The sequence below is a fragment of the Heptranchias perlo genome, chromosome 38 (assembly GCF_035084215.1).
Source record: "Heptranchias perlo isolate sHepPer1 chromosome 38, sHepPer1.hap1, whole genome shotgun sequence".
Lineage (NCBI taxonomy): Eukaryota > Metazoa > Chordata > Chondrichthyes > Hexanchiformes > Hexanchidae > Heptranchias > Heptranchias perlo.
This window is the reverse complement of record NC_090362.1, coordinates 17,593,390-17,620,631: the sequence shown is the minus strand read 5'-3', so window position 1 is coordinate 17,620,631 and position 27,242 is coordinate 17,593,390. Positions and strand designations below refer to the sequence as shown.

The following is a 27,242-nucleotide window of genomic DNA, read 5'->3' as shown; positions in this document are numbered from 1 at the left end:
TGGGGCTGGAATCTTGTGTAGACCAAACTGGATAGAGGAGGTTCCCTTCCCTGAAGGACATTAATGAACCAGTTGGGTTTTCGTGACAATCCAGCCCCGAAATGACCAGATTAATTGAATGGTGAGATTTGAACTCATGACCTCTGGTTGCCAGACCAGCCCCCCCCCCCGATCTTACCAAATCCATCGAGTTTACTTTGTGGGCGCCATAGAAAAATTATTTCCTCTGGTGGGAGCAGCAGCAGAGAGGGGGGTTGGGCCATGATCTTAAAGTTAGAGCTCGGCCATTTAGGAGTGAGATGCAGCGACCGTTGCTCCGTAAACAAACGCAGCAGCCGTTCTGCGCGAGCGGTGTCCTAAAACGGTAAATGAGACGAGAGAGCAATGAGTCTGTGATTTGGTGGTGCTTGTTGAGGGATGAATGTTGGCCAAGACACCAGGCCAACTCCTCACTCTTTGAGTGGGCTCATCTGAATTGAGTTATTCCTCTTGGTGCAGTTATCCAGATTTAAGAAAACCTCACATCACTACTAGTCACAAAAGAGATTTGTCATTTTTATTTCAGTGTTCGATTCTTGTCGATCGCATTTGGTTTTCAGTCACCTGCACCGATTTTTTTTTTTTTCCCCCAGGCATCAATTCACTTTTTTTTTGGTTGTACTTGTGATCTTATTCGCTGCTCTCAAATCCCAAGGATCTGAAAATATTTTTGCAGGACGGAGCCCCACAGGTTATCACCTCATTGCACAGCTTCCTTTGTTATTGGTACGTCAAATTGGGGTTGTATTCTCTCGAGTTTCGAAGGTTAAGGGGTGATCTGATTCAAGTTTATAAGATATTAAGGGGAACAGATAAGGTGGATAGAGAGAAACTATTTCCGCTGGTTGGGGATTCTAGGAGTAGGGGGCACAGTCTTAAAAATTAGAGCCAGACCTTTCAGGAGTGAGATTAGAAAACATTTCTACACACAAAGGGTGGTAGAAGTTTAGAACTCTCTTCTGCAAATGGCAATTGATACGAGCTCAATTGCTAAATTTAAATGTGAGATAGATAGCTTTTTAGCAACCAAAGGTATTAAGGGATATGGGCCAAAGGCAGGTATATGGAGTTAGATCACAGATCAGCCATGATCTTATCAAATGGCGGAGCAGGCACGAGGGGCTGAATGGCCTACTCCTGTTCCCATGTTCCCATGTTCCTATCTCCTTGTTGAATAAAGCTGCATGTTTCCTTTGTTATTTGTATTGCACTTGTCTTCTTGGGGCCCAATTTTCTACTGTCACTGCCGCCATTGGTGTTGTCAGTGCCAGAGAGAGATGTGCTTAAGTTTCAACATGAGTCCACATTGAAGCTTAAGGCTTTGAATTTCAAGGTCATCTTACTGGGAATCTTCTGTGAATTACGACCAGTTCAAGCGTCCAGCTGCAGTGCAAACAGGTATTTGCTTCAGGTACTCTTTGGCCCTCTGGTTTGAGGCTGTTTGGTGAGGAATCGAGCACAGACCTGTTAACTGTAAACACTGCTCTAAAAGTTTACCCGTTTATAAACCTTTTCTAAAAATTGGGGGGAAAGTTGCAAGTGAAAAAGACTGGACTCACCCGGCAAGACGAGTCACTGTATGGAGCAGGTGAGTTAATTCCTCTTAATAAGGGAGTGTCTTTGTAGTGTTGCTTTGAAGTTCGCAGCTGTGTTTAACGTTGAGACCAGCAGTGATCACCTGTAATCCGTCATTGGCAAAACACAATTGGGAAGCTCCCAGTGCGAACTGATAACTGAAGAAAGACTTGCACTAATCTAACACCTTATCACATCGCTGAGATTGATTAGTGTGAAACACAGTCACTGGTGTTGTGTAGCCAAATGCAGCAGCTACCATTTCATAAAGAATAGAAAGAAAAAACTTACATTTATACACGACCAAAATCTTCTCCAGGTCGACCCTATCAAACCCCTTCATAATTTTAAAGGCCTCTGTTAGGTCGCCCCTCAGCCTCCTCCTTTCTGGAGAAAAGAGCCCCAGCCTGTTCAGTCTTTCCTGAAAGCTATAACCTCTCGAGTCCCGGTATCTTCCTTGTAAATGTTTTTTGCACCTGCTCCAGTGCCTCTATATAATTTTTGTAATACGGAGACCAGAACTGTATACTGTTTACTGGAAGTGTGACAAAGGTTTGCTGGACTTGTTCGAAACTGGCAGTAACCACCTTTCGTAATCCAACCCCCCTCCCCACAAACCCCCTCCGTCCAGTAGACTTACTTCTCCCACACCCTCAACTGTTCACTCGCTGGGAATGTCGCATTGGAATCTTTACTTGTGTCAACCATACTCACCCATCCATTTTTTTTGGGAAATGGGGGTTAGTTTTCCCAAAGGTCAGTTTTCACTTTTCCATTTCTTCCATCACATGCTGTCAGGTCAAGTGTAGCACGGTCGGATGTGGGGTAAAAAAGAAAGACTTGCACTTCTATAGTGCCTTGCACAATCCAATCTCCCAAATGTGCTAAAGACGTCCCAAAGTACTTTACAGCCAGTGAAGTACTTTTGAAATGTGGATCCTGTTGTAATGTAGGGAGACGCAGCAGCCAATTTGCTCACAGCAAGGTCCCACAAACAGCAATGTGATAAATGACCAGATAATCTGCTTTTTTAGTGATGTTGGTTGAGGGATAAATATTGGCCAGGACACCGGGGAGAACTCCGCTGCTCTTCTTCAAACAGTGCTTTTACGTCCAGCCGAGAGGGCAGACGAGGCCTCGGTTTAACACCTCATTCGAAAGACAACACCTCCGACAGTGCGGGTCACACAAACAATTGCGAGATAAATGACCAGTTCATCCAGTTTTGGTGGTATTTTGTTGAGAGAAAATTGTTGGGTAGGATACCTGGAGAGCACTCTGCTCTTTTAATGGCGCCATGGGATCTGAGACACTGGAACGAGCAAACGGGTGCCTTGGCTTATTGTTTAATCTGCAGGATGTCACCTCTGACAGTGCAGCACTCCCTCAGTACTGCACTGAAGTGACCACCTAAATGACGTGTTGACGTTCTCGAGTGAACCCATGACCTTCTGACTCAAGAGGCAACAGGGCTGCCAACTGAGCCACGCTGACACTTGTACTAATGGGTTCTAGAAACCGATCTCTGTACCGCGATTCTGCAGCACCGGCAGGCACTGCCAGTGATGCCAAATAAGGGCAACCACTGCGAGTTCGAACATCTCCTAATCAGTGAAAGCAGCTGGGATCATTTAGAGCAGCTCAGTGTTCACCGAGTAGGTTTTAAGGAAGAAAGGGACCAAATCCTTTGCTTTTGCTGCTAGATATTTACACTGACCCACGTCTCGCAGGCTGCCGGGTGGGAGCTGGCTCTCCTACCCAGGTCAAAGGTCGCGTTACAGAGGCACGGAGCCTTGGCCCAGTCAATATATCTGTAAATTCTTTTGGACACCCATTGAGTAAATGAAATCTATAACCAATCATTCTGCTCATTTGAGACAGGCATGGAAAGAGGTGGGTGGGGCTCGCTTTGACCTCTATGCCTGGGCCTTTTGTTCTTTTGACCTCTTCCCCCTCCTTTCCTCAAGGCGTTGACTTCTGCTGGGGTGCAGTTCCATGGGCGCTGGCACCCTCTGGCCTATTGCCCAAATGACCACGAGCGCTGGTAAGCTATTCAACCACGTGGGCCGAGCCCCATGCGCGCAGGTACTTTCCAGCAGGAGGTGCTGGGTAGTGATCAGGAGCAGGAACCCTGGTTGGTCACACCACTATCGCTCAGAGGCTGCTGAGGGCAATTGTGGAAGAGCTATTGCTACCTCACTGCAGTCAGAAAACTCAGCACAAGTTAGGGAACAAACTGAGGCTTGCCTGGGCTGTATGACTAAGCATCGCACTGAGGGGAACCGAGAACACGTTTATCATGCTGCAGCAATTGTGATGGCTTAAATCATTAACATAGGTGCTGAAATTGGACACAGAACCAGGTGGAGAAAGAAAGACATGCCTTTATAGCGCTTCTGTCATGCCTCAAACAGGAAAAGTGTTGGTTTTTTTTTAAGTCCGACAGACCAGTGTGATTTGAAGATTGGTTTTGGTTCACTGTATTGTACAGTTTTGTCGTTGTGGACAGAAGGATGATTCACAAAACTGTCTGGAGATAGATGTTGGTTTGGAGGGGCTCGGCCAGCAATTAGTGGGTCACAGTCTGTAATCAAATTCAAGTTTATTTGGCTAGTCCTTCATGTTTTTGACATGTTAATGTATGCAAACCTGCAGACTTATCTCAGCTATTCCAAATTTGAAGTAAAAACTGAAAACGATCTCTGGCTATTTGTCCATGTAGGGCATCGCGGCCCGAGCCTGATCCTGGCGTCGGTGGAGCTGGACCTTAGCGTGGGCAGCTCCTGCAGCCAGGCCCGATCCTGCACTTCATTGATGTCTGTGCACTAGCGGCGCAAATCTTTTACATAGGAATAGGAGGAGGCCATTCAGCCCCTCGAGCCTGTTCTGCCATTCAGTTAGATCATGGCTGATCTGTATCTTAACTCCATCTACCCGCCTTGGTTCCATAACCCTTAATACCCGTGCCTAACCAAAATCTATCAATCTCAGTTTTGAAAATTTCAATTGACCCCCAGCCTCAACAGATTTTTGGGGGAGAGAGTTCCAGATTTCCACTCCCCTTTGTGTGAAGAAGTGCTCCCTGAACGGCCTGGCTCTAATTTCAAGGTTATGCCCCCTTGTTCTGGACTCCCCCCACCAGAGGAAATAGGTTAGATAGAGAGAAACTATCAACTCCTTTAATCATCTTAAACACCTCAATTAATCTTCTGTACTCGAGGGAATACGAGCCTAGTTTCTGAAACCTGCCCTTATAATTTAAACTTTTTAACCCAGGTATCATTCTGGTGAATTTTGCGTTGAATTTTATTTTAAACCAGTTGACCTGCCATTAAGTTCCCCATAGAAAATCAGGACAAAGTAAACTTCCCTCCGTGCATTAACAGTGCTGTGTGGGTGTAGCTATGGGGATCGGATGCTTCGGAGGCTTGTGAAGCTCCACCTAGTGGTAGAAATGTGCAGCTGCTGGCGTGACTGTGTGTCACAGAATGGTGATGCCCAAATAAGGGATGTGCCCCACGCATCGCAAATTTAATATATACAGATGGCTTCTAGGCCGTCCTGTGATCCTACCTAAAAATGAAAGGAACTGTACGCTTTTTAAATATCAAACAGACAAGTAGGTACAACTAGAAAAGAAACCTGCTCTCGTCTAGTGTTTGATCTGTACGGAGTCTAAGCCTGTAACTTGCACAGTGTCGGCCAAACACTTAATTTATTTCTGACTAAAATCCTTGGGTCGTTATGTTAATGGAGGCGTTAACACTGATACCATCATCCGGTTGCTTAACACATAACCTGATGGGTTAGTGCTTCCATTAAAATAGCGGGCAAAGGAATTCGATGTGAATGTGTTAAGTGACTGGATGATAATGTCACAGAATGATTTCCAGACTATAATCTCCACAGTGACACACGGCATCCCAGCTCGGAATCTCCCACTGTCAACTGACATCAAACGGATAGAAATCTCAGCGTGGACACACAAAAAAAAAAATCCACATTGCCACGACGACAGCTGCTCTTAAATATTGGAGTCGCACTTGGTTTTGGCTTAGCATTCAAACCTGGTTTCGGCCTAAGATTCTGTCATACTTATCAAGCCTGAGGGACTTATTTTTAATAACAATAGGCGCGGCTTTTAACAAGAAGAGGTGAATTGAAAGTGTGGTGCAAGTTTTGAGAAGGGTTGGGCCTTTTCTCTTCAGCTCAGGACGGTTGGAGCAGGGGCAGTTGGCGCTTGTATTGACCAGGACTTGCCTGTCTTCTGTTGATTTTAGACGTCAAAATGACAGTTCGGTACAACTGGAAGAGGAGACTGCCCTCGTCCGGTGTTTGATCTGGACACAGTTATAAGCCTGGAAATTGGGCCGTGTGATATTATTTTTTCATCCTTCAGACATGGGCGTCGCTAGCAACGTTTATTGCCTGTCCCTAGTTGCCCTTGAGAAGGTGATGGTGAGCCGTCTTCTTGAAGCACTGTCGTCTGTATCGCGGTGCAAACACTTAAATATATCCCAGCAAGGAGTCGGCGGCTTGAGGAGAGGAGTGAAAATTAGCAAGAAAAATAAATAAAAACCTGCTCAATAAAAGCAGAGCTGTCCGCAAAGTGCTGATTTTTTACTGCTGGTATCAGGAATCTTGGGTGGGGAGGGCTCACTAACCGATACACAATGTTGCCTCAGCTATCGGTGCATATTCCAGGCCGGAGATGGATAGAACTGTCTTCTTTATTTATTTTTTTTTCTACTTTCATCTCTTATTCTTTCCCTTTTTTTACGTTCAGAATGGGAGTCTGGCCTGGAATGATGATGCTGATGGTGTTCGAGCCAGGGAGGCAGCCAAAGACTTCGCAAAGGTCGGACTTTATCTTTTGTTTCGTTTCTCTCTCTGGGTGGGACGGTCTGTCTAGTCTCGCAGTTGAATCGGGGTTCCTGTCCTCTCTGGGGGCGGTGCTGGGCCGATATTGCTCTTGTCTAGGGCATCTTGACTCCTCCCCTCAAGCCTCCACCTGCTTTTGGCTGGATTCCAATCAAAATTAGCGCTGCGTAACCTTGGACTCTGGCGACCCGCAACACGTCTGCACCGAAACCAGACGCCTAGGTTAAATGTCTGAGATAATTCCTCGTTACAGGGATATTAACGTGAAGTGGGCGCCTCGGAAGAGACTGAAGATGAGTTTCCTGGGAAGTTGTCTACTTTGCACTTACTTCAGCACTGAGGCAGAAACTCCCCCTCTGCCTCTGTCTCCTGTCTTTATTCTCTCTCTCTCTCTCCCTTTATACTCTATCTCCCCTCTTTATTCCCCCTCTCCCCTCTTCCTTCCCCCTCTCTCTTCTTCCCTCCTCTCTCCCCTTCCCTCCTCTCTCCCCTTCCCTCCTCCTTCCCCAATCCCTTTCCCCTCTTCCTTCCCCCTCCCCTCTTCCTCACCCTCTCCCCACTGCCCTATCCCACCCGTAACCCCCCCCCCCCCGAAGCCCTCAGAAGTTCAGTAAAGTCTATTTTTCAGAAAAACAGTTGTGCAAGGGGAATATTTGGTTTTCGAATAGCGTCAGCAGATTTTTTTTCATAGAACAGCCAGTAAATATCAGCGAGATGTTAGAATAAAGTCTACGTATACTGACTTTAATTCCCATCAGTTTCTAGTAGCGGAAGCTTGATTTAAATTGCTGATGCCACCTTATTCTTGTTCTAGAAATAACTCAGTTTCTTTAACTGAGGAGGACACGGGTGGAAGAATTTTTCTAAAGCTGTCTTTACAGTTTTCCTGGTGTGAAGTGAAAGATTTTAAATGCGAGTGAGATCGGTGGTGTGCTGATGTCATTGCATGGCCTTATTTGCGAGGGATTTTAATTGTTGACCAAATCCCGTTAAGAGTTTTGCATTGACTTGTGCGACAACAACAGCTTGCATTTATATAGCGCCTTTAAGGTAGCGCCTTTAAGGTCACCTTTAAGAACTGCAGCGGTTCAAGAAGGTGGCTCACCACCACCTTCTCAAGGGTAATTAGGGATGGGCAATAAATGCCGGCCTCGCCAGCGACGCCCACATCCCACGAACGAATAAAGAAAAAAAATACTCCAAGGCGCTTTACAGGAGCGTAATCAGGCAAAAACTGACACCAAAGCCAAACAAGGAGACATTAGGACAGGTGACCAAATGCTTGGTCAAAGAGTTAGGTTTTAAGCAGAGTCTTAAAGGAGGAGACAGAGGTGGAGAGGCGAAGAGGTTTGGGGAGGGAATTCCAGAGCTTAGGGCCTAGATGGTTGACGGCACAGAAGGGGTTAAGGGCGTATGGGGAGAGAGCGGGAATATGGTACTGAGATAGAGGATCAGCCATGATAAAATTGAATGGTGGAGCGGGCTCGAAGGGCCGAATGGCCTATTCCTGTTTCTGAGTTGGGGGGGGGGGGGGCATTTTCCCCATTCATGCCTGTCCTGACTATCGTAAAGAGGAATCCACTCAGTCCCAATGGTTGCCCTTGCCACATATCCTTTAAATTTTTTTCTTTATTTGAGATCACAAGATCATATTATTACTGTGTGACTGGCTGGGCAGGACTAACCAGGCTTCAGGACATTGCGAAAAGGATTGGTCCGTCCAACCTATGGTCATCTGCAAAAATGAAAGTGAAGTTTTCTTACACCAAGGATACACTTCTTTGTCCATCGGAATTTAGGATGGCGGCAACACATTCCATAGAATCTACAGCTCAGAAATTCGGCCCAACTGGTCCATGCTGGCATTTATGCTCCACACGAGCCTCTTCGTCTAACCCTATCAGCATAACCTTCTATTCCTTTCTACCTCATGTACTTACCTAGCTTCCCTTTAAATGAATCTACGCCATTCGCCTCAACCTCTCCGTGTGGTAGCAATTTCTAAAACGCAATGATGCAAAATAGCACTAAATGGTAGGTGCAATATTGAAGCTACATTTCAAAAGGACATGACGTTTATTAAGCCGTTAACGTAGCCAGAGCAGACTGGTTTGTCACAGCTGCTGTATATAAAATCAGGTAGGTATTGATGTATGCAATTTGGTGAAGTTTTCCTGTGGTCTACCATGGTTTTAGCTCCTAAAACAATACAGGAGGTTCCTGCACACTCTGCTTTGTGTGTGGTTTTCCCAGTCGGAGCTCTGCTATCATGGGGAGGTGCTGTGTGAAGATGAGGCTAAATATAGGGAGTGAAAAGAAAGGGCGAGGGGCACAGAGAAGGCCCAGTTTTAAAGCAGCATTGGTAGAAAGTGGTGATAAAGAAAGAACTTGCATTTATATAGCGCCTCTCACAACCTCAGGACGTCCCAAAAGGCTTTACAGCCAATGAAGTACTTTTTGAAGTGTAGTCACTGTTGTGACGTAGGAAACGCGGCAGCCAATTTGCGCACAGCAAGATCCCACAAACAGCAATGTGATACTGACTAGATAATCTGTTTTGGATGAGGGATAAATATTGGCCAGGACACCGGGGAGAACTCCCCTGCTCTTCTTCGAAATAGTGCCATGGGATCTTTTACGTCCACCTGAGAGGGCAGACGGGGCCTCGGTTTAACGTCTCATCTGAAAGACAGCACGGAGCAGCGTGGCCTCCATGTTGGAAATGTTCTACAGAGTTTCTCCCTGGTAAATCAAGCAAAATACTACAACACTGCCAGGACCTTCAATATTGAATCAGCCCTCACCACCAATTGAAACTTAGGGCACCAGCCATCTCTTGTTCTCTTTGGGGCTGGCAATGCTCCTCAGTCTCCCCTTCCTCCGACAGTCTTCAAGCTTTTCAAAACCCAAGCTTGGCGTCACCTAATCAATTACTTCCTGATTTACATTGTTTCTTTCCCACTCTTTTTCAAGCTTGCTGTTAGCTGGCCATCTCTGGTATCGGCTCCTGACCTAGAGGTGTTTTATACTTGCCTCTTCTGTCGTTCAGATCGTGGGAGTGCAATGTCTCCACATGGCTTACGTCAAGTTCCTTTATCCTGATGAGAACCCCATGTCTTCGTAGGTCTATGAGTTTGCCACCCATCCAAACTGCAAACATGCCAAACATAAAACTGCCACGGGTTTCTCGGAGAAAAGTCATTTGCCGTATTTGACCACTTGGTTCTAAAATTGGACACAAAGTTGTGTTCACATCACTGAGGCCTTTCTCCTCAATCAACAAAAAAAAAACGTTTTCAGTTTCTCTTTGCCTTCGTTATTAAAAAAAAGATATATATATGCAAATCAAGAAAACTGTAAATGTTTTGCATCGCTGAAAGGGTTAAACAGAACTCAGCAGAATTACTCAGAAGCAGACTAGCTTGCAGCCACTGTTGGCAAATTATGTTATTACTCACGGCATTTCTCACCACAATTACTGACACAAAAAGAATGAAATGAAAGATTAGCTTTTTGCGAGGTTTCACTTTTCATTAGTTCCGGTAATGTTTCGCAAGGAACTCAGGCTACATTGGACGCCTCCTGCCCAGTGGAACCCAGAATCCCTGGGGGAAGCGGCCTAGCGAGCGGCCGGGCCTGTCTGAGAGCGGCAGTGGGACGTCCAGCTGATTTTAACCGCCAGGCCTCATTAAAATGCCGCTGGCCGACTTCTCAACCAATAAATGGTCCGGCGGGGGGGCGCGGTTGGCTGGTAGCGGCCGAAAATCGGGTAGCCCGTAGGCTGCCCACCGAGCCCAAGGTCAGTGCAGGGATGGCGCAGGTTGGCAGGTGGTCAGCTGGTGGGGGAGGGGTTGCGTGGGGTTCGATGTCCAGATGAGGAAAAGCCAACGCTTCCTTTGTGGGACCCAGAGGAGGCATTTGAGGTCAGGATTGGGCGTGGCCATTGGGCGCTCCACTGTCAAATAGCCCATTGCCACTCGCTGTCAAGGCTCGCAGGAAGATTGGCCAGTTGATCGAGATGGTGAAGATCTGTACCTCAGGATGTCAATGCCTTCAAGAGAAAATGGCTAAAATAAAAAATGCTAAAAGAATTGAATGATTTTACCTACACTAAAGAGCTGAAAGGAGCTGATCCAGGTAAACTTAGGGAAATTAAAATGACTTTACAAAAATTACAGTGTGGTTTTTGTCTCCCAAATAGCCTCTTCTATACCCAAAAACTACCAAATCACTTCAAAAGGTTATTCACTGTATGTGAAACACTTTGAGAGATGTAATTAAGTCCTTCCTTCAAAATCATTAAACCTGGACATTGACCCCCACCCAACCCCTCCCCCACCAGCTGACCACCTGCCAACCTTCGCCATCTCTGCACTGACCTTGGGCTCGGTGGGCAGCCTACGGGCTACCCGATTTTCGGCCGCTACCAGCCAACCCATCCCCACGGACCATTTTTTGGTTGAGAAGTCGTCCATTTGGCCCATCGAGCCTTTCCTTCCACAGTCTGTGTACAATCTCTCTGATCAAGTACTCCGTCCCACCCATTTAACCTAAAGAAAAGTTCTGGATAAATACTGACTGATCTGCCATGGTGTTTACATTTACAGTTTTGTTCCACATTGTACACAGGATATCCTGTCAAAGGTATTTGTCCAGCTCTGTATTGAAGGGATTCATTGGCACGGCTTCAACTGCGTTTGCTGAGCATCTGCTCCACATTTCTACAACTCTGGGAGGGAGGCGAATACTCATCCCCGGTCCATTGAGGGAGTGTTGCACTGTCAGATAACACACTAAACCCAGGCCCCGTTTGCCCGTCCTGGTGGATCCCAGAGCGATATTCAAAGAAGAGCAGGGAAGTTCAGGTGTCCTGGACAACATTCATCCCTCAACCAACACCACCAAAAAAAAAGTCTTAACTAGTCAATTATCACGTTGCTGTTTGTCAGACCATGCTGTGTGTGAATTGGCTGCCGTGCGTCAACTGAACGATTTGTAACAGTTGGTGTTAATTGTATTCAGGTAGTGGATATCGACTGGGGAGTCTCATAAACTCTTTAAAGGAGAGCTTAGCTAGGGTGTGGTGTGTGTGTAAAGGGAATCTCCACGGGTAAAAGCTTGGAAACAACTAAAGACCAGGCTCTAGTTTTCTATCCTTCACCACCTGGCCCATCCAATTTATGACACCATGTTCCACACATAACAACAGTGACTTTGTTTGTAAAGTAATTCATTGGCTGTGTAGCATTTTTTGGGACGTCCTGAGGATGTGAGAGATGCTGTATATAAATGCAAGGTTTTTTTTTTGAAGAAGGCCGGATGAGAAGGCTCTGAAGCCAGTCATTGAATCGTAGAAAATTTATGGCACAGAAGGAGGCCGTTCGGCCCATCGTGTCCGCGCCGGCTGAGAAACAAGCCACCCAGCTCAATCCCACTTTCCCGCATTTGGTCCGTAGCCCTGCAGGTCACGGCTCTTCAGTTGCACATCCAGGTATTTTTTAAATGAGTTGAGGGTTTCTGCCTCTACCACCCTCTCGGGCAGTGAGATCCAGGCCCCCACCACCCTCGGGTGGAAATTCTTTTCCTCGTTTCCGCTCTAATCCTTCTACCAATCACTTTAAATCTATGCCTCCTGATTATTAACTCCTCCGCTAAGGGAACTAAGTCCTTCCAGATCCCTCATAATTTTGTACACCTCAATCAAATCACCCCTCGGCCTCCTCTGTTCAAGGAAAACAACCCCAGCCTATCCAATCTGTCATCATTGCTAAAATTCTCCAGTCCTGGCAACATCCTTGTAAATCTCCTCTGTACCCCCTCTAGTGCAATTACATCCATGTAATGTGGTGACCAGAACTGTGCGCAGTACTCAAGCTGTGGCCTAACTAGTGTTTTATACAGTTCCAGCATAACATCCCTGCTTTTATATTCTATGCCTCAGCTAATAAAGGAAAGTATCCCGCATGCCTTCTTAACCACCTTTTCTACCTGTCCTGTCACCTTCAGGGATCTGTGGACATGCACTCCAAGGTCCCTCACTTCCTCTACACCTCTCAGTATCCTCCCATTTATTGTGTACTCCCTTGCCTTGTTTGCTCTCCCCAAATGCATTACCTCACACTTCTCCGGATTGAACTCCATTTGCCACTTTTCTGCCCATCTGACCAGTCCATTGATATCTTCCTGCAGTCTACAGCTTTCCTCCTCACTATCAACCACACGGCCTATCTTTGTGTCATCCACAAATTTCTTAATCATGCCCCCTACGTTTAAGTCCAAATCGTTAATGTGTACCACAAAAAGCAAAGGACCTAGTACCGAGCCCTGCGGCACCCCACTGGAAACAGCCTTCCAGTCACAAAAACACCCATCAACCGTTACCCTTTGCTTCCTGTCATTGAGCCAATTTTGGATCCAATTTGCCACATTCCTTTGGATCCCTTTACTTTTTTGACCAGTCTGCCATACCTTGTCAAAAGCCTTGCTAAAATCCATGTACACTACATCAATTGCGCTACCCTCATCGACCCTCCTTGCCACCTCCTCGAAAAATTCAATCAAGTTAGTCAGACACGACCTCCCCTTGACAAATCCGTGCTGCTTCGAAGCAGCTTCTACCATCAGCCTGACTGAGATCAGTCAGAGTTTGTGGGGCTCAGTTCCTCACTCGATAAAGCTCACTGAGCTGTCGGAGGAGGCTGCACTTGAAAGCCTGAAGGTTGTTGGACCAGCAATGGTCTTGTGCCTCACACTTTATTTTTAGAATACAGTTGGAGCTCACATAAGGATTCCAGTGTTGTGCCTGGATGTGTTAAACTGAAAAGGATTTGGCAGCCCAAACTGCTGGTATTGCTAATGCTACTTCCATTAGTCATCTTAAATTATGACGATTGATTTTTCATTTTCTGAACACCGAGTGTGTATTAATAATGGATTAGTTGGTAACTAGAGCTGCTGGTAAAGGAGGGAGTAAAAATAAGAATGATTGGGACTGAATGAGACGGGTGTCAGCTTTTAATATCCCCCCCCGTACTGCTAAAGTACCTCATTACGGGTAACCACCGAGTGCAGGGTACAATGGACAGAGGACTATTGGATGGACGGTTGCCCCTGGTTGGTCTTGTGCATCTCCTCGTGGGCAGCTCAGAGGGACGCTGAGGGTAGGCCGGAGGCCTGAGGCCTCAGAACAGGCAGTCTGGCTTCGCTGCCTCTTGCCCACAGTTGGTGGCCCGGGGAGGCCATGGGGGGAGAAAAAGGGGCAGAAGATAATTTTGGAGGGAAAAAGAGTTCTTGCCTTATAAAACAAAGTATCCTCTGAATCACCTGAGCAGTGCCGTGGGAGGTCTGCTAGCATTATATTGTTAGCAATGACCATTAAAAGTAGACCTCCCATTGACTGTTTTGGCAGAAGAACAATGTGGTCCTCACTGTGAAATTACAGATTCACAGGCAGGAGCAATAAGGAAAGGCATTCCCAGGTGGAAAGAGAACGACTGAGTCTACAATATATATAATGTTGAGAATAATTGCTAACTGAGATTGGTGCGGGCATTAGTCTTTTTTCTCCTTTCACCTCCCCCCCCAAAAGTCTCCCCTTCTCTCTGTTATAAGAAGCTTTTCTCCCCCCTTTCCTGAGGTCCCAGTTGCTGGGGTGCTGTTCCTTGGGGACGAGTAGCTCTCTGGTACCTGACCCACGTGGTTATTCTGCATGAGTGAGTGGTGACAGTGAATGCCGTCAAACGTTAACTTAATCTTTTGTCCTCACCGGACATCTGAATACCCACTCTTTCCAGCAAGAGTCCTTGAATTATGATCAAAAGCAGGAATCTTGATCGATCTTTATTTTGGAACGTCACCAGAATCTCAATAGTAGATTACAGACTTGAATTAACCCCCAGCCCTTTATTGGTTGTTACATGTTGTTTTCACGGCACCTGGGAATTTTAAGATCTTCATGTGTTCACTGAAACCATCGATGTGCCCTCGCACAAGAGAATTTATAGTTGCACTGTCATTTTTGCAGATCTATCCAGAGAGAAACTCCAATTTATTACAGAGAAATTGCACACACAGAAAATACTGGGCGCTTGGGAGTGATTACAAGGTGGTCGTCTTGTTGTATGCTTTGAACAATGATCTCTTTCTGAATCGTTTTCTAGGAATAATGTTGTGACTCAGTTCAGGTGACATTGTGCCTGCTGTTCCTCCTGCTTTGTTCTCAATGCTTCCCTTTCTATTTTTAACAGCTTTATGAACTGGACAGTGACCCCAAACGGAAAGAGTTCTTGGATGACCTATTTGTTTTTATGCAGAAGAGAGGTGAGTTGGAGTTCCCTCTCCGTTTGTAGAGATGTCTTGTCCCTCTTTCGCACTCTGATCACTTCTGCCTTCTCGTTTGGAAAGACTCCACAAACTGCTCTCGGTCTTGCTGGTTATTTGGCTGAATTTTATTGGATTTTTTTTTTACTCCAGTTTTCTCTCAAACTCCAAACTCCATTGGGGTATAAATTTGTCTCGGGCATTATCACTAAACGGGTGGTATCGCATCGGGCACCTGTCACACGGTCTGCTTGATAGTCATGTTCTCTTGAAGACAGTGGAACTGAATATCGAGCAGGGAGTGCAATGAGCGGCCGATACGATACTGCCCGTTTTGCACGACCACTTAGACGGCTTTCAACCCCATTGATTGGGGTACGTGTTGTTAACAAACAATCTTAATGGGCTCTAGGTGGCTCCATGAGATGGGCACTGACCTTTCGCTCCTGAGTTGAAACCCAACCCCAGCTGGTTTCCTCCGTCTGTTGGCTGTAAGAGTCCAATGTGAAATTAGCTTGGGCAGGTCCCCGTTTAGTTTCTAGCAAACACAAGCCTACAGCACAAAAAACAGCCCTAATTGGTAACGTCTCTGAGACAGGACAGGCCTGAAGATGATTGGTGTGGGTTATGGTAAAAATGCCACATCGGTCCAATGTTTGGCAATCTCACTCAGGAAATCACAGGATGGCCGACATAGAAAGTTTACCAGTGCAGTCAACAGTGTTTCTCTGAGGTTGGGGTTAAGGCACTTTTTAAGGGAAAATAAGGGTTGGGGGGGCGAGCTTTGCTTTGGATCTGACCATGCCATACCTGACCTGGGAGTCCCCACTGCTTACTGGATATATTAGTGCACTTTTCACATGATGTTAGTGTTTATTGGATTATTACATGCAGTCAGCCGATAAGGGTGAAATCTGTATTTTGGACCTAGATGGGAGGGGGCTTGCTGTAGATAGGCTTACGAGTATGTGTCATTAAACATGGTCGCTGTTTGAAAATCACAAGAGTGACAGCGGAAGAATTTTATGCTGCAGAAACACCCTCCCTGCCAGTTAATCACACTGAGTATGAACAGGGAGAGGTTCTCAGTGTAAGCTGTCCCTTTTTCCCTCTAAAGAGCGAAGCAGGCCAATAAATGCCACAAATGGGTACTGAAAAGAGCTGAAATCTTTCAAAATAAACCATCACAGTTTAAACACCTGTACGTAGAGATTCCTGAATGTATTGGCAAATCTAGAGAACCAAACCAGGTCTCGAAATCTTCATTGGGGGAAAAAGGTTTTTAAACCAGTAATAATGTAAAGTGCTTATTCTGACTTTTCTTTGACTCTAAAAGGGTTTCTGTTGAGTTTGGCCAGTGTCACGATTACGTAGAATTTACAGCACAGAAACAGGCCATTCGGTCCAACTGGCCTATGCCGGCATTAATGCTCCACACGAGCCTGATGTGTTTTATATTTCAACCTGAAGTGATCCCTAGACCATTAAAATCTGTTGTTACAGATCGTGTGTGTGTGTGACAAAAGAGTGTCATACAGGAAGGAGGGGGGGAGTGAAGGGGTGGGGGGCCAATACATTAACAGGCTTTCCCTGAAATCTCTACCCATATTCATTTCAGCATGACACTGCAGGCAGTAATGTAAAACAGTACGGCTGACATTGATATTACAGCTGGTTGGTTTAAGTGGATGTGAGATTTATCGCGAACAGGAATAGAAAGGGTTGGGAGTCTACAGTTTTGAGGAGTCAGCTTTAGATTAAGTAGGTGATAATTTTCATTAAGCAGCAAAGTAGCTTCGTTTTTCCAATAGCTTATCGGAACGCTGTTCCTCCTCCCACTGGGTTCAAATCAGATCTCATCATATTGTTTCCTACTTAGGTCCTGAAAACAGTGGAAGTCCATAACCTGCCTCATTCTCCCCTTTCTCCTTCAATCTACAGATTTCTTAATTTACCCTGTCTCCTCTCTTTCCCTTTTCAATCTTAAAAAAAATCTATCCAGCTCTCGCGCGTGTGTGTACATGCGTGTGTGTGTGTGTGTGTGTGTGCATGTGTGTAGTACAAATATCTATTGTATGCGTATAAACAAAGTTTCTCTATTAATTCCTCGACCTTATTTGGTGGTAATGGCCATAGGGTCAATAGATCAGGAGTTCAAATCTCCTACACTTATAATCAATGCAACATTAACATAGGTGGTAGCATGCGAAAAGCTTTCATTCATTTTCGTTTTGTTTCTGTACAAAGTATTGCAGGTTTGCTCTACTGGGGGGATATGACCCATTAAACATTGCGGTCACAAGTGAGGAGTTTCCTAGTTCAGTGTTTGCTGTCAAATTGAGATGTCGTCGTGCTGTAAAATCAGCTCCTTTGAAGTGATTTGTCTTGTGTTCTGGTGCTGAGCTGTTAGCTTGCTTTGTGCACTGGTTGAGAAAGGGGATGAGACAAATCCATTCACAGGCTTCAGTCAGTGCCTCTCTTTTTTTTTCCCCAAATCGTATTTCCTCTTGCAGGCACTGATTTCTACCGGAATACAGTTCCATTGCCCCACTGGCCATTTAGTCCTTCCCTTTCCCACCAGTTTTCTCTCCTCCCTTCCTCCATCCCTAAAGTCATGGATTCCTTGCTGGGGTACAGATTACATGGGCATCAGGGTTCTCTCCAGCGCCTCGTCCAAGTGGCTTTTAGTCGCGTGTGAGCCTTGACAGTAGGAGTTGGCATCAAGATTGAGGCCGATCCCATCCTCATCCACCTTTCACACACCGTCAGCAGTGCCCCTCTTCATCGGGCTGCTGAGATGTGCTTGATTAGTTGATTGAACTCTGGATTCACTGAATGGAGTCCTTTACCCCACACATCCCCCAAAGGCTGAGATAGGTAACTCGCTGCACAGCAAATCACCGACTCATGTCCCACCATTCTGAGGCACGGGGTATCAGAGCATCAACGTACAGTGCCAGCTTCTAAACGTCAAAGCTCACTGGTGCAAGAAGTGACTCCTCAAATATCGGGGCTCTGTTCTGTTCTGGTGGGAGAACTGCTAACCTCGTAAAATGCAAAACGAACTGGACTGTTTGCAGAAGACAACTTTGCTAATAACGATGGAGAAAAGGTCCATTGAAATGGAATTTAAGTGTTTCTAGCATGCATTTGCCAATCCCACGCTCTCTCCAAGGGAGCTCAGGTCGGAGAATCGGCTCCTGGCGGGTGTAGCCCGACCTCTGACCTTCTCTCTGAACTCAGCACCACACCGGCAGCATGGGATTGGTGAACTTACCTTCTGTCTCTGCAAAGGAAGGAATGCAAAGATCTAAAGTACGTACTTCCCCAGTGTTCACGTGAGTTTGGTACCGAGCTGTACACACAGGCACTGAGTAATACAGACCCAAGAGGCTCTGAGTAACAGAGACCCAAGAGGCTCTGAGTAATACACACCCAAGAGGCTCTGAGTAATACACACCCAAGAGGCTCTGAGTAACAGAGGCCCAAGAGGCACTGAGTAATACAGACCCAAGAGGCTCTGAGTAATACAGACCCAAGAGGCTCTGAGTAACAGAGACCCAAGAGGCTCTGAGTAACAGAGCCCCAAGAGATTCTGAGTAACAGAGACCCAAGAGGCTCTGAGTAACAGAGACCCAAGAGGCACTGAGTAACAGAGACCCAAGAGGCTCTGAGTAACAGAGACCCAAGAGGCTCTGAGTAACAGAGACCCAAGAGGCACTGAGTAACAGAGACCCAAGAGGCTCTGAGTAACAGAGACCCAAGAGGCTCTGAGCTCTGAGTAACAGAGACCCAAGAGGCTCTGAGTAACAGAGACCCAAGAGGCTCTGAGTAACAGAGACCCAAGAGGCTCTGAGTAACAGAGACCCAAGAGGCTCTGAGTAACAGAGACCCAAGAGGCTCTGTCAGTTTGGAGTTAACTCACCTTAACTAGCGCAATAGTTGAGGTGCTGCCATTGGCCTCCGCGCCTCTGGGCTTGAAAGGAAGAAAATCGGTTGGAATTCCGACTCTTGCTCCCTGTCCGGTGACCTTTCCGGGAAGTGTGCACGCGGATGTTGGGTGGAGACGGTATCAGGCTCGGCTGTGAGGTCCTCCCACTGCTGACACGCCTTGCGGAGTCCCACATGCAGGAGGAACGACCGTTTGGGTGAAGTATGAGAAAGCAGTTGGCACTCAGAGCCTTACCCCAGCTGGAGTCCACACAGGGGGTTTGGGGGGGGGGAGCTAGAGGAAGGTAAAAACTTAGTTTAGTTAAAAATAGTTGCATTCTAATACAGCAATGCACTTAGTGACCCTCCTCTCTCTGATATGGTCAATGCTGAGTGAGCGTGGAGTGTTGGCTGAGTTTAAATTGATAACATAGAAAGTGTCACTGAATAGTACTTATACCTGAAATTGAGTTTTATGAAGCTAGAAATTACTGTTGATGATGAAAGCAGACGGTTACTTAACAAAATCATATAGATTCCTGTGCCCACTGTTTTAACTGGGTTAATGTCTCTGTTTAAATGGTGGGCAGAGTAACATTCTATGAACACATTAAGCAATCATCCGCTAATGTCACCAATGATAATTTCTGGCCTTAATAGAATCTAACAACACAGGAAGAGGCCATTCGGCCCATCGTGTCTGTGTCGGCTCTTTGAAAGAGCTATCCAATTAGTCCCACTCCCCTGCTCTTTCCCCATAGCCCTGCAAATGTTTCCCCTTCAAGTATTTATCCAATTCCCTTTTGGAAGTTACTATTAAATCTGCTTCCCCTTTCCGGCAGCGCATTCCAGATCACAACAATTCGCTGCGTGAAAAAAATTCTCCTGAATTCCCCTCTGGGTCTATTGCCGATCACCTTAAATCTATGCCGTCTGGTTACCTACCCTTCTGCCAGTGGAAACAGTTTCTCCTTATTTACTCTATCAAAACCCTTCATGATTTTGAACGCCCTTAATCTTCTCTGCTGTAAGGAGAACATCCACAGGATGCACTGCAGCAATTCGCCAAGACTTCTTCGACAGCACCTCCCAAACCCACGACCTCTACCACCTAGAAGGACAAGAGCAGCAGGCACATGGGAACAACACCACCTGCACGTTCCCCTCCAAGTCACACACCATCCTGACTTGGAAATATATCGCCGTTCCTTCATCGTTGCTGGGTCAAAATCCTGGAGCTCCCTTCCTAACAGCACTGTGGGAGAACCTTCACCACACGGACTGCAGCGGTTCAAGAAGGCGGCTCACCACCACCTTCTCAAGGACAATTAGGGATGGGCAATAAATGCCGGCCTCGCCAGCGATGCCCACATCTCATGAACGAATAAATTTTTTTTTAAATCCCAGCTTCTCCAGTCTCTCCCTGTAACTGAAGTCCCTCATCCCCGGTATAGTCTTGGGTTTTAAACCAAATGAGTAATGCAGCCAGTTATAATTCAGATTGTCTGTGTTCGCCAGGTTAAGGGATTGTTTAAATGAACGTCCCATTTTCCCTCATACAGAGAAGATGGATCTCCGACATTCACTGGAAGCAGAGGGCCACTGCAATGTTAACGATTCATTATGGATTTAGCTCCATTAGGTTGTTAGAGATAGACCCTTCCCGCCTGTCAGTCACCTTCACTGAGACAGCTGAGGGGTGGGGGGATTGGATTAATGACCTGGGAGCTGTTTATATTGAAAGGTTGAGCGCAGTGTGGAGTTCTATCCCTAAACAAAAAAAGAGCAAGTGGAGGGAGGGGGGGTTGGGGGGAGAGATTGGCACCAGGCTGACTCCTTCGGGACTCTTGCTAAACCTCGGTAGCTGTAAAATGCAGTCACTGATCCTGGGATACAGTAGCTCCTGGCTGTTAGCTTTCCCTGGTTGCTCAAAGGACTTTGGCTTGCAGACGGTGATTGATGAGGCCTGGCAGTATTTACGACACCAGGGATTTAATGTGTCCAAGCAACTCTTTTTTTTTATATCCATTTTGAGAGAGAAGCCAATCAGAGGGATTTTCCCTTGCTTGGTTTGCCTGCCGCCCTGTAGCGAGTTTGGACAGCTGGTGGGCGCCTCACTTGGGTTAAAAGAATGCTACTGTGTAGGGGTTTCCAAAAGTGCTCATGGAAAAAAAAATTGCTTTGAATCTGTTGGGGGAGGAGAGTTTATTTTACATAGAATTACATACAATTTACAGCACAGAAACAGGCCATTCGGCCCCACTGTGGTGTTTATGCTCCACACGAGCCTCCTCTCACCCTCTTCATCTAACCCTATCAGCATATCCTTCTATTCCTTTCTCCCTCGTGTGCTTATCTATCTTTCCCTTAATATACATCGATATTATTCGCCTCAGCTACTCCTTGTGGTAGTGAGTTCCACATTCTCACCACTCTCTGGGTAAAGAAGTTTCTCCTGATTGGATTTATTGGTGACTATCTTATATTTATGACCCCTACTTTTGGATTTCCCCGCAAGTGTAACCCTATCGAACCCCTTCATCACTTTAAAGGCCTCTCTTAGGTCGCCCCTCATCCTTCTCCTTTCTAGAGAAAAGAGCCCCAGCCTGTTCAGTCTTTCCTGAAAGCTATAACCTCTCAAGTTCCGGTATCTTCCTTGTAAATCTTTTTTTGCACCTGCTCCAGTGCCTCTATATAATTTTTGTAATACGGAGACCAGAACTGTATACTGTTTACTGGAAGTGTGACAAAGGTTTGCTGGACTTGTTCGAAACTGGCAGTAACCACCTTTCGTAATCCAACCCCCCTCCCCACAAACCCCCTCCGTCCAGTAGACTTACTTCTCCCACACCCTCAACTGTTCACTCGCTGGGAATGTCGCATTGGAATCTTTACTTGTGTCAACCATACTCACCCATCCATTTTTTTTGGGAGATGGGGGTTAGTTTTCCCAAAGGTCAGTTTTCACTTTTCCAATTTTTCCATCACATGCTGTCAGGTCAAGTGTAGCACGGTCGGATGTGGGGTAAAAACGAAAGACTTGCACTTCTATAGTGCCTTGCATGATCTCAAGACGTCCCAAAGCACTTTATAGCCAATTAAGTACTTTTGAAGTGTAGTCACTGTTGTAATGTAGGAAATGCGGCAGCCAATTTGCGCACAGCAAGATCCCACAAACAGCAATGTGCCAGTGTCCAGATAATCTTTTTTTAGTGAATTTGGGTGAAGGATAAATATTGGCCAGGACACCGGGGACAACTCCCCTGCTCTTCTTCAAAATAGTGCCATGGGATCTTTTACATCCTCCTGAGAGGACAGACGGGGGCGTCGGCTTAGTGTCTCACCCGAAAGACGGCACCTCCGACAGTGCAGCACTCCCTCAGTACTGCACTGGGAGTGTCAGCCCTGGATTGTGTGCTGAAATCTCTGGAGTGGGATTTGAACTCACAACCTACTGACTCAGAGGCACACCCCAGCAGTGACAGGACAGGTCACTACCCTAATGCGTCATGCAGTCTCCCTTTGCACAGGTCCATAGTATGGCTGTGACAGACAGTTGTTTGAGATTGAAAGACGGTGTAGATTTGTACAGAGCTGTAACAATATGGTTCAGGAAATCCAATGTATCAGATCTGTGGGAAATTGCTGAGTAAAATCTGTGTGAATCGAGGCTGGACAAAGCAGCCAACTATTCCCTCTAGCCGTTGGGTAAATTTGCCATTCTTGGCAGCAAGGTTCCAGGGGCCTTCGCCCCAGCCTGTGCCAAAGTAACCGATCTCAGCCCAGGGTGGCTTTGGGCACATTATTTTGCCTCGGTACGACTGAACTGGAAGTGGATGTTTGAGGATGTTGGTTGAGGTCGGGATTGATTTCAGTCGTGATGCCTCTCATGGTGGAGCAGCTCGTGACCCCCCCCCCCCCCCCCCTTGCACTTTAAAGAATGCCCACTTGGGAGAGATGCTGGAGGGGGACTGTGCTTCCATCACCGGTCGGTGACTCCAGGAGAGAGGAGTGGCAGTGGGGGAAGGAAAATGGGGGGAGTTTTTTAAAATTAAATAAGCAATTGTTTTAACATGAGACCAGTCTGATAAAACCCTCAACTTAGGCACATCTTCCTTCTTTGATACCTCTTTCCAGCAGCCCCCCTCTCTCTCTCCATGGTTTATGGTCTACACACGATACAAAACAATTTAAATGGAAGCTATTTTTCAATGCACAGTGACAGTGGGTCCCTCAAACTGACATTCTGTGTAAACGCAGTATTGTCAGGATGGTTGCTAAGATATAGTGCCTAGCAGTAAATGAATCAGTCAAACCGTAAGATGCAACACTGCACGGTAATAGAATTGTCAGGAAATTGCATAGTTTAAAAATATCATAGTGTAAACATGAAACTGAAAGCACATATCAATTGGAGAAGATCAGGAATCATAAATACAATTATACAATCGCACTGGTAACAGTGTATGTTCAGCCGGGCTGGGATACTCACCAGTGCGTAAAGAAAGAATGAAGTACTTGCATTTCTATAGCGCCTTTCACGACCTCCGGACGTCCCAAAGTGCTTTACAGCCAATAAAGCACTTTTGAAATGTAGTCACTGTTGTAAGGTAGTATTAATAGTCACTAAAGTGGAGATGTGACTCAGTAGAGCCACAGAGTGGCTAGAATGTGAAATTCAGTAATATATCTGTAGAAACTCTGCTTTCCAGCACCTGGACCAGAAGAGGTCTCGAAACTTCAATTCAGCTCTCCCCCAAACCCCCACCACCCTGAGCTGGGCTGAGGCAGAGTGAGCATTGTAGTAGCAGCTTCACTAGGCATCCAATCATGCCTACCTGATTTGGACAATTCTTAAATGCTGTCACTGAGGGCTCAAAATGGAAAGAAAGAACGAGCCTGCATTTACAATACTCCTTGCCATTATGTGTGCAGCAAGATCCCGCAAATAATGGCATGAATGAAAAAACTTGCATTTATATAGCGCCTTTCACGACCTCAGGACATTTCAAAGTGTTTTACAGCCAGTGAAGTACTTCTGAAGTGTAGTCTCTGTTGTAATGTAGGAAACACAGCACACTCTGACAGTGCAGCACTCCCTCAGTACTGGCACTGGGAGCATCAGCCTTATGTGCTAAAGTCTCTGGAGCAGGACTCGAACCCCTAACTTTCTGACTCAGATGCGAGAGTGCTAACCACTGAGCCACGGCTGACACCTATATCGAATGATTAATTATTCGGGTTTTTTTTGTATTGCTTCTGGTTGTCCGAGTCACAGGGGAGCACCCCGCTTTTTCAATCATGCCATGAGATCTTGAATGACCGCCTGAACCCCCCATAACAGGCAGGTGGAGCCTTAGCGTAAGACCTCGTCTGAAGGCTGGAAGGGTGTGCCATTCCCCGGGGACAACTGATGAGCACAAAATTAATTTTAAAAATTAAAAACTGAAGTTGATTCCCCGAGCGTTCTACATGGATTTTAAACACAAGTCCAGCAAAGGACAGAAAGGAATGTCAACGCTGATTTTTTTTTTACTAATGATAGAGGCTTTTGTCAAAAAGCACTCGCTGAAATAGTTCAATCACTTGTAATTAGAAATGGTTTTGTCTAGCTGTACCTGCTGGTTCTGCCATAATCTTGTAAATGAACTCTGGGCCATGTAATCACTGCTGTAATCTGTGGATTAGTCCTTTCAGCAGGTATGAGACAGTATATGCTTTGTACTAAAGGTTAAATGCGGGTTCCAGTCCGAACCTGTGTGGAGCACCGGCAATGAATTCAAAATTGCCATTAAGCTGCTTTTTACAATTCTGTGTCCTGCCAGCGCATAGGGGAAGGGAGTCTTTGTCAGTTGAGTCAGAAGGTTGTGGGTTCAAGCCCCACTCCAGAAACTTGAGCACATAATTCAGGCTGATACTCCCAGTGCAGTACTGAGGGAGTGCTGCACTGTCAGAGGTGCCTTCTTTCGGATGAGACGTTAAACCGAGACCCCGTCCGCCCTCTCAGGTGGACGTAAAAGATCCCATGGCACTATTTCGAAGATGAGCATGGGCGCTCTCCCTGGTGTCCTGGCCAATATTTATCCCTCAACCAACATCACTAAAACAGATTATCTGATCATTATCTCATTTCTGTTTGTGTGCAAATTGGCTGCCGTGTTTCCAACATTACAACAGTGACGACACTTCAAAAAGTACTTCATTGTCTGTAAAGCGCCCTGAGCTTGTGAAAGGTGCCATATAAATGTAAGTCTTTCTTAGAAATGTCAGCAAGAATACTGTTGACCACATGAAGGAGATGGTCATTAAAAAACAAAAGTAAAACTAACTGAGTGAGTTTGCAGGCCCAGGGTGGACAGCACTGGGAAGAGATTCCCTTGGCAGGATATTATCTTGTTTCACACTTACTCATATATTGATCTTTTGTTCGCAAATCGATTCGGGAAGTGGCTGTATCTTTCACAGATAAGGTGATGTCCCATGGAGCAGAAGAGGAAGCAAACAAAATGTTAGTTAGCGGCCTAAGCAGTTATCGTAGCGACTGTGTCAACTCCATAAAATCAAAGATGGTGGCACTTTGCCATGACTTTTATCATAAAAGCCTTTTATGAACCTTTTCAAAGCCGCAACGCTTGATGATCATCACAATCTGAACACAACTTTATTGTCAAAAACAAATCACAAGGGGGCTCACATTTTCAGCCCCATCTAGTCAGGGTGAATGAATAAACAGTCTACTCTTTATTCAAAGTCACTTAAGAATTACCCATTAATTTGAATTTGTTCCATCACAGAGAAGGAAATAAAACTGCTTTAATTAAGTTGTTTAATTCACGTGACTGGATAATTTGCAACAATACCATTTAATAAAGTTCTCGTATCACATTCCAAACGTACACAACACAGATTATACAATTTGCAAGATACATAAAGTACAGTTCAAATATGATTCCAACAATACAGATACATCGTACAAAATGACAGTCCATGACACTCTAGGGTGCCTCATTGCATCACAATCAATACAGATGATTGATTACAGATTCATTTCGGGTACATTGCAGGTACATTACATTTCATTACGTTACAGCAATTTGAATTTTACATTCTGCCCGGGGTGGGGGGGTTTTTCCCTGATTGCAGCCCCTCGGTATACAATGGCGGGAAGGCTCTAAACGGTTGCCTTTCCCCACAGAGCCTTTGCGGCGGCCGCACCCATCCTCAGTGCGTTCCTGAGCACGTAGTCCTGGACCTTGGAATGTGCCAGTCTGCAACACTCGGTCGAGGACAGCTCCTTGCACTGGAAGACCAGCAAGTTTTGGGCAGACCAAAGGGCGTCTTTCACTGAGTTGATGGTCTTCCAGCAGCAGTTCATGTCTGTCTTGGTGTGCGTCCCCGGGAAAAGCCCGTAGAGCTACGGAACTGCTCGGGACGAACCTGGACAGATACCACTGCATCTCTCTCCAGACCTTCTTTGCAAAGGCACATTCCAGAAGGAGGTGGGTGACGGTTTCGTCTGCACTGCAGCCTCCTCTGGGACAGCGCGCGGTGGCGCTGAGAGTCCGGGAGTGCATGAAGGATCTGACGGGAAGGGCCCTTCTCACCACCAGCCAAGCTAGGTCTTGGTGCTTGTTTGAAAGTTCTGGCGATGAGGCGTTCTGCCAAATGACATTGACAGTCTGCTCAGGGAACCAACCGACAGGATCCACCATCTCCTTTTCCCGCAGGGTCTCGAGGATGTTACGTGCGGACCACTTGCTGATCGCCTTGTGGTCAAAGGTGTTTTTCTGCACAAACTTTTCCACGAAGGACAGGTGGGGCGGAACGGTCCAACTGGACAGAGCGTTCCGTGGCAGCGTGGCCAGGCCCATCCTTCTCAACACCGGGGACAGGTAAAACCTCAGCACGTAGTGACACTTTGTGTTTGCGTACCGAGGGTCTATGCACAGCTTGATGCAGCCGCACACAAAGGTGGCCATCATGATGAGGGCCACGTTGGGCACGCCTTTCCCCCCTTTCTCTGGAGATTTGTAAATCGTGTCCCTGCGGACACGGTCCATTTTTGATCTCTAGATAAAGTGGAAGATGGCTCGGGTGACTGTTGCGGCGCAGGAGCGAGGTATGGGCCAGACCTGCGCCACGTACAGCAACACCGAGAGCACCTCGCACCCGATGACCAGGTTCTTGCCCACGATCGAGCGGGATCGTCGATTCCACAGTCCCAGTTTCTGCTTCACTTTAGCAATACGTTCCTCCCAGTTTTTGATGCACGCCCCGGCCCCCCCCGAACCAGATCTCCAGCACCTTCAGGTAATCCGACCTGACGGTGAAGGGGACAAAGGATCGTTCGGCCCAGTTCCCAAAGAACATGGCCTCGCTCTTGCTGCGATTTACCCTGGCCCCCGAGGCCAGTTCGAACTGCTCGCAGTTCCTCATCAATCTGTTGACCGACAGCTGATCCGAGCAGAAGACGGCGACGTCGTCCATGTACAGGGAGG

General features: G+C 46.4%; 1 protein-coding gene across 1 annotated transcript in view; it reads left to right on the top strand.

Moving 5' to 3' along the window:
• The first annotated feature begins 299 nt into the window (after window positions 1-299).
• The window catches only part of LOC137304596 (AT-rich interactive domain-containing protein 3B-like), a 106,080-nt gene continuing 79,137 nt past the window's right edge, over window positions 300-27,242 (top strand). The window contains exons 1-6 of the mRNA XM_067973238.1: window positions 300-364; window positions 1,373-1,437; window positions 3,130-3,269; window positions 4,270-4,386; window positions 6,401-6,472; window positions 14,742-14,814. Coding sequence (XP_067829339.1) covers window positions 300-364; window positions 1,373-1,437; window positions 3,130-3,269; window positions 4,270-4,386; window positions 6,401-6,472; window positions 14,742-14,814 — 532 coding nt within the window. The remainder of the gene's footprint in view (window positions 365-1,372; window positions 1,438-3,129; window positions 3,270-4,269; window positions 4,387-6,400; window positions 6,473-14,741; window positions 14,815-27,242) is intronic.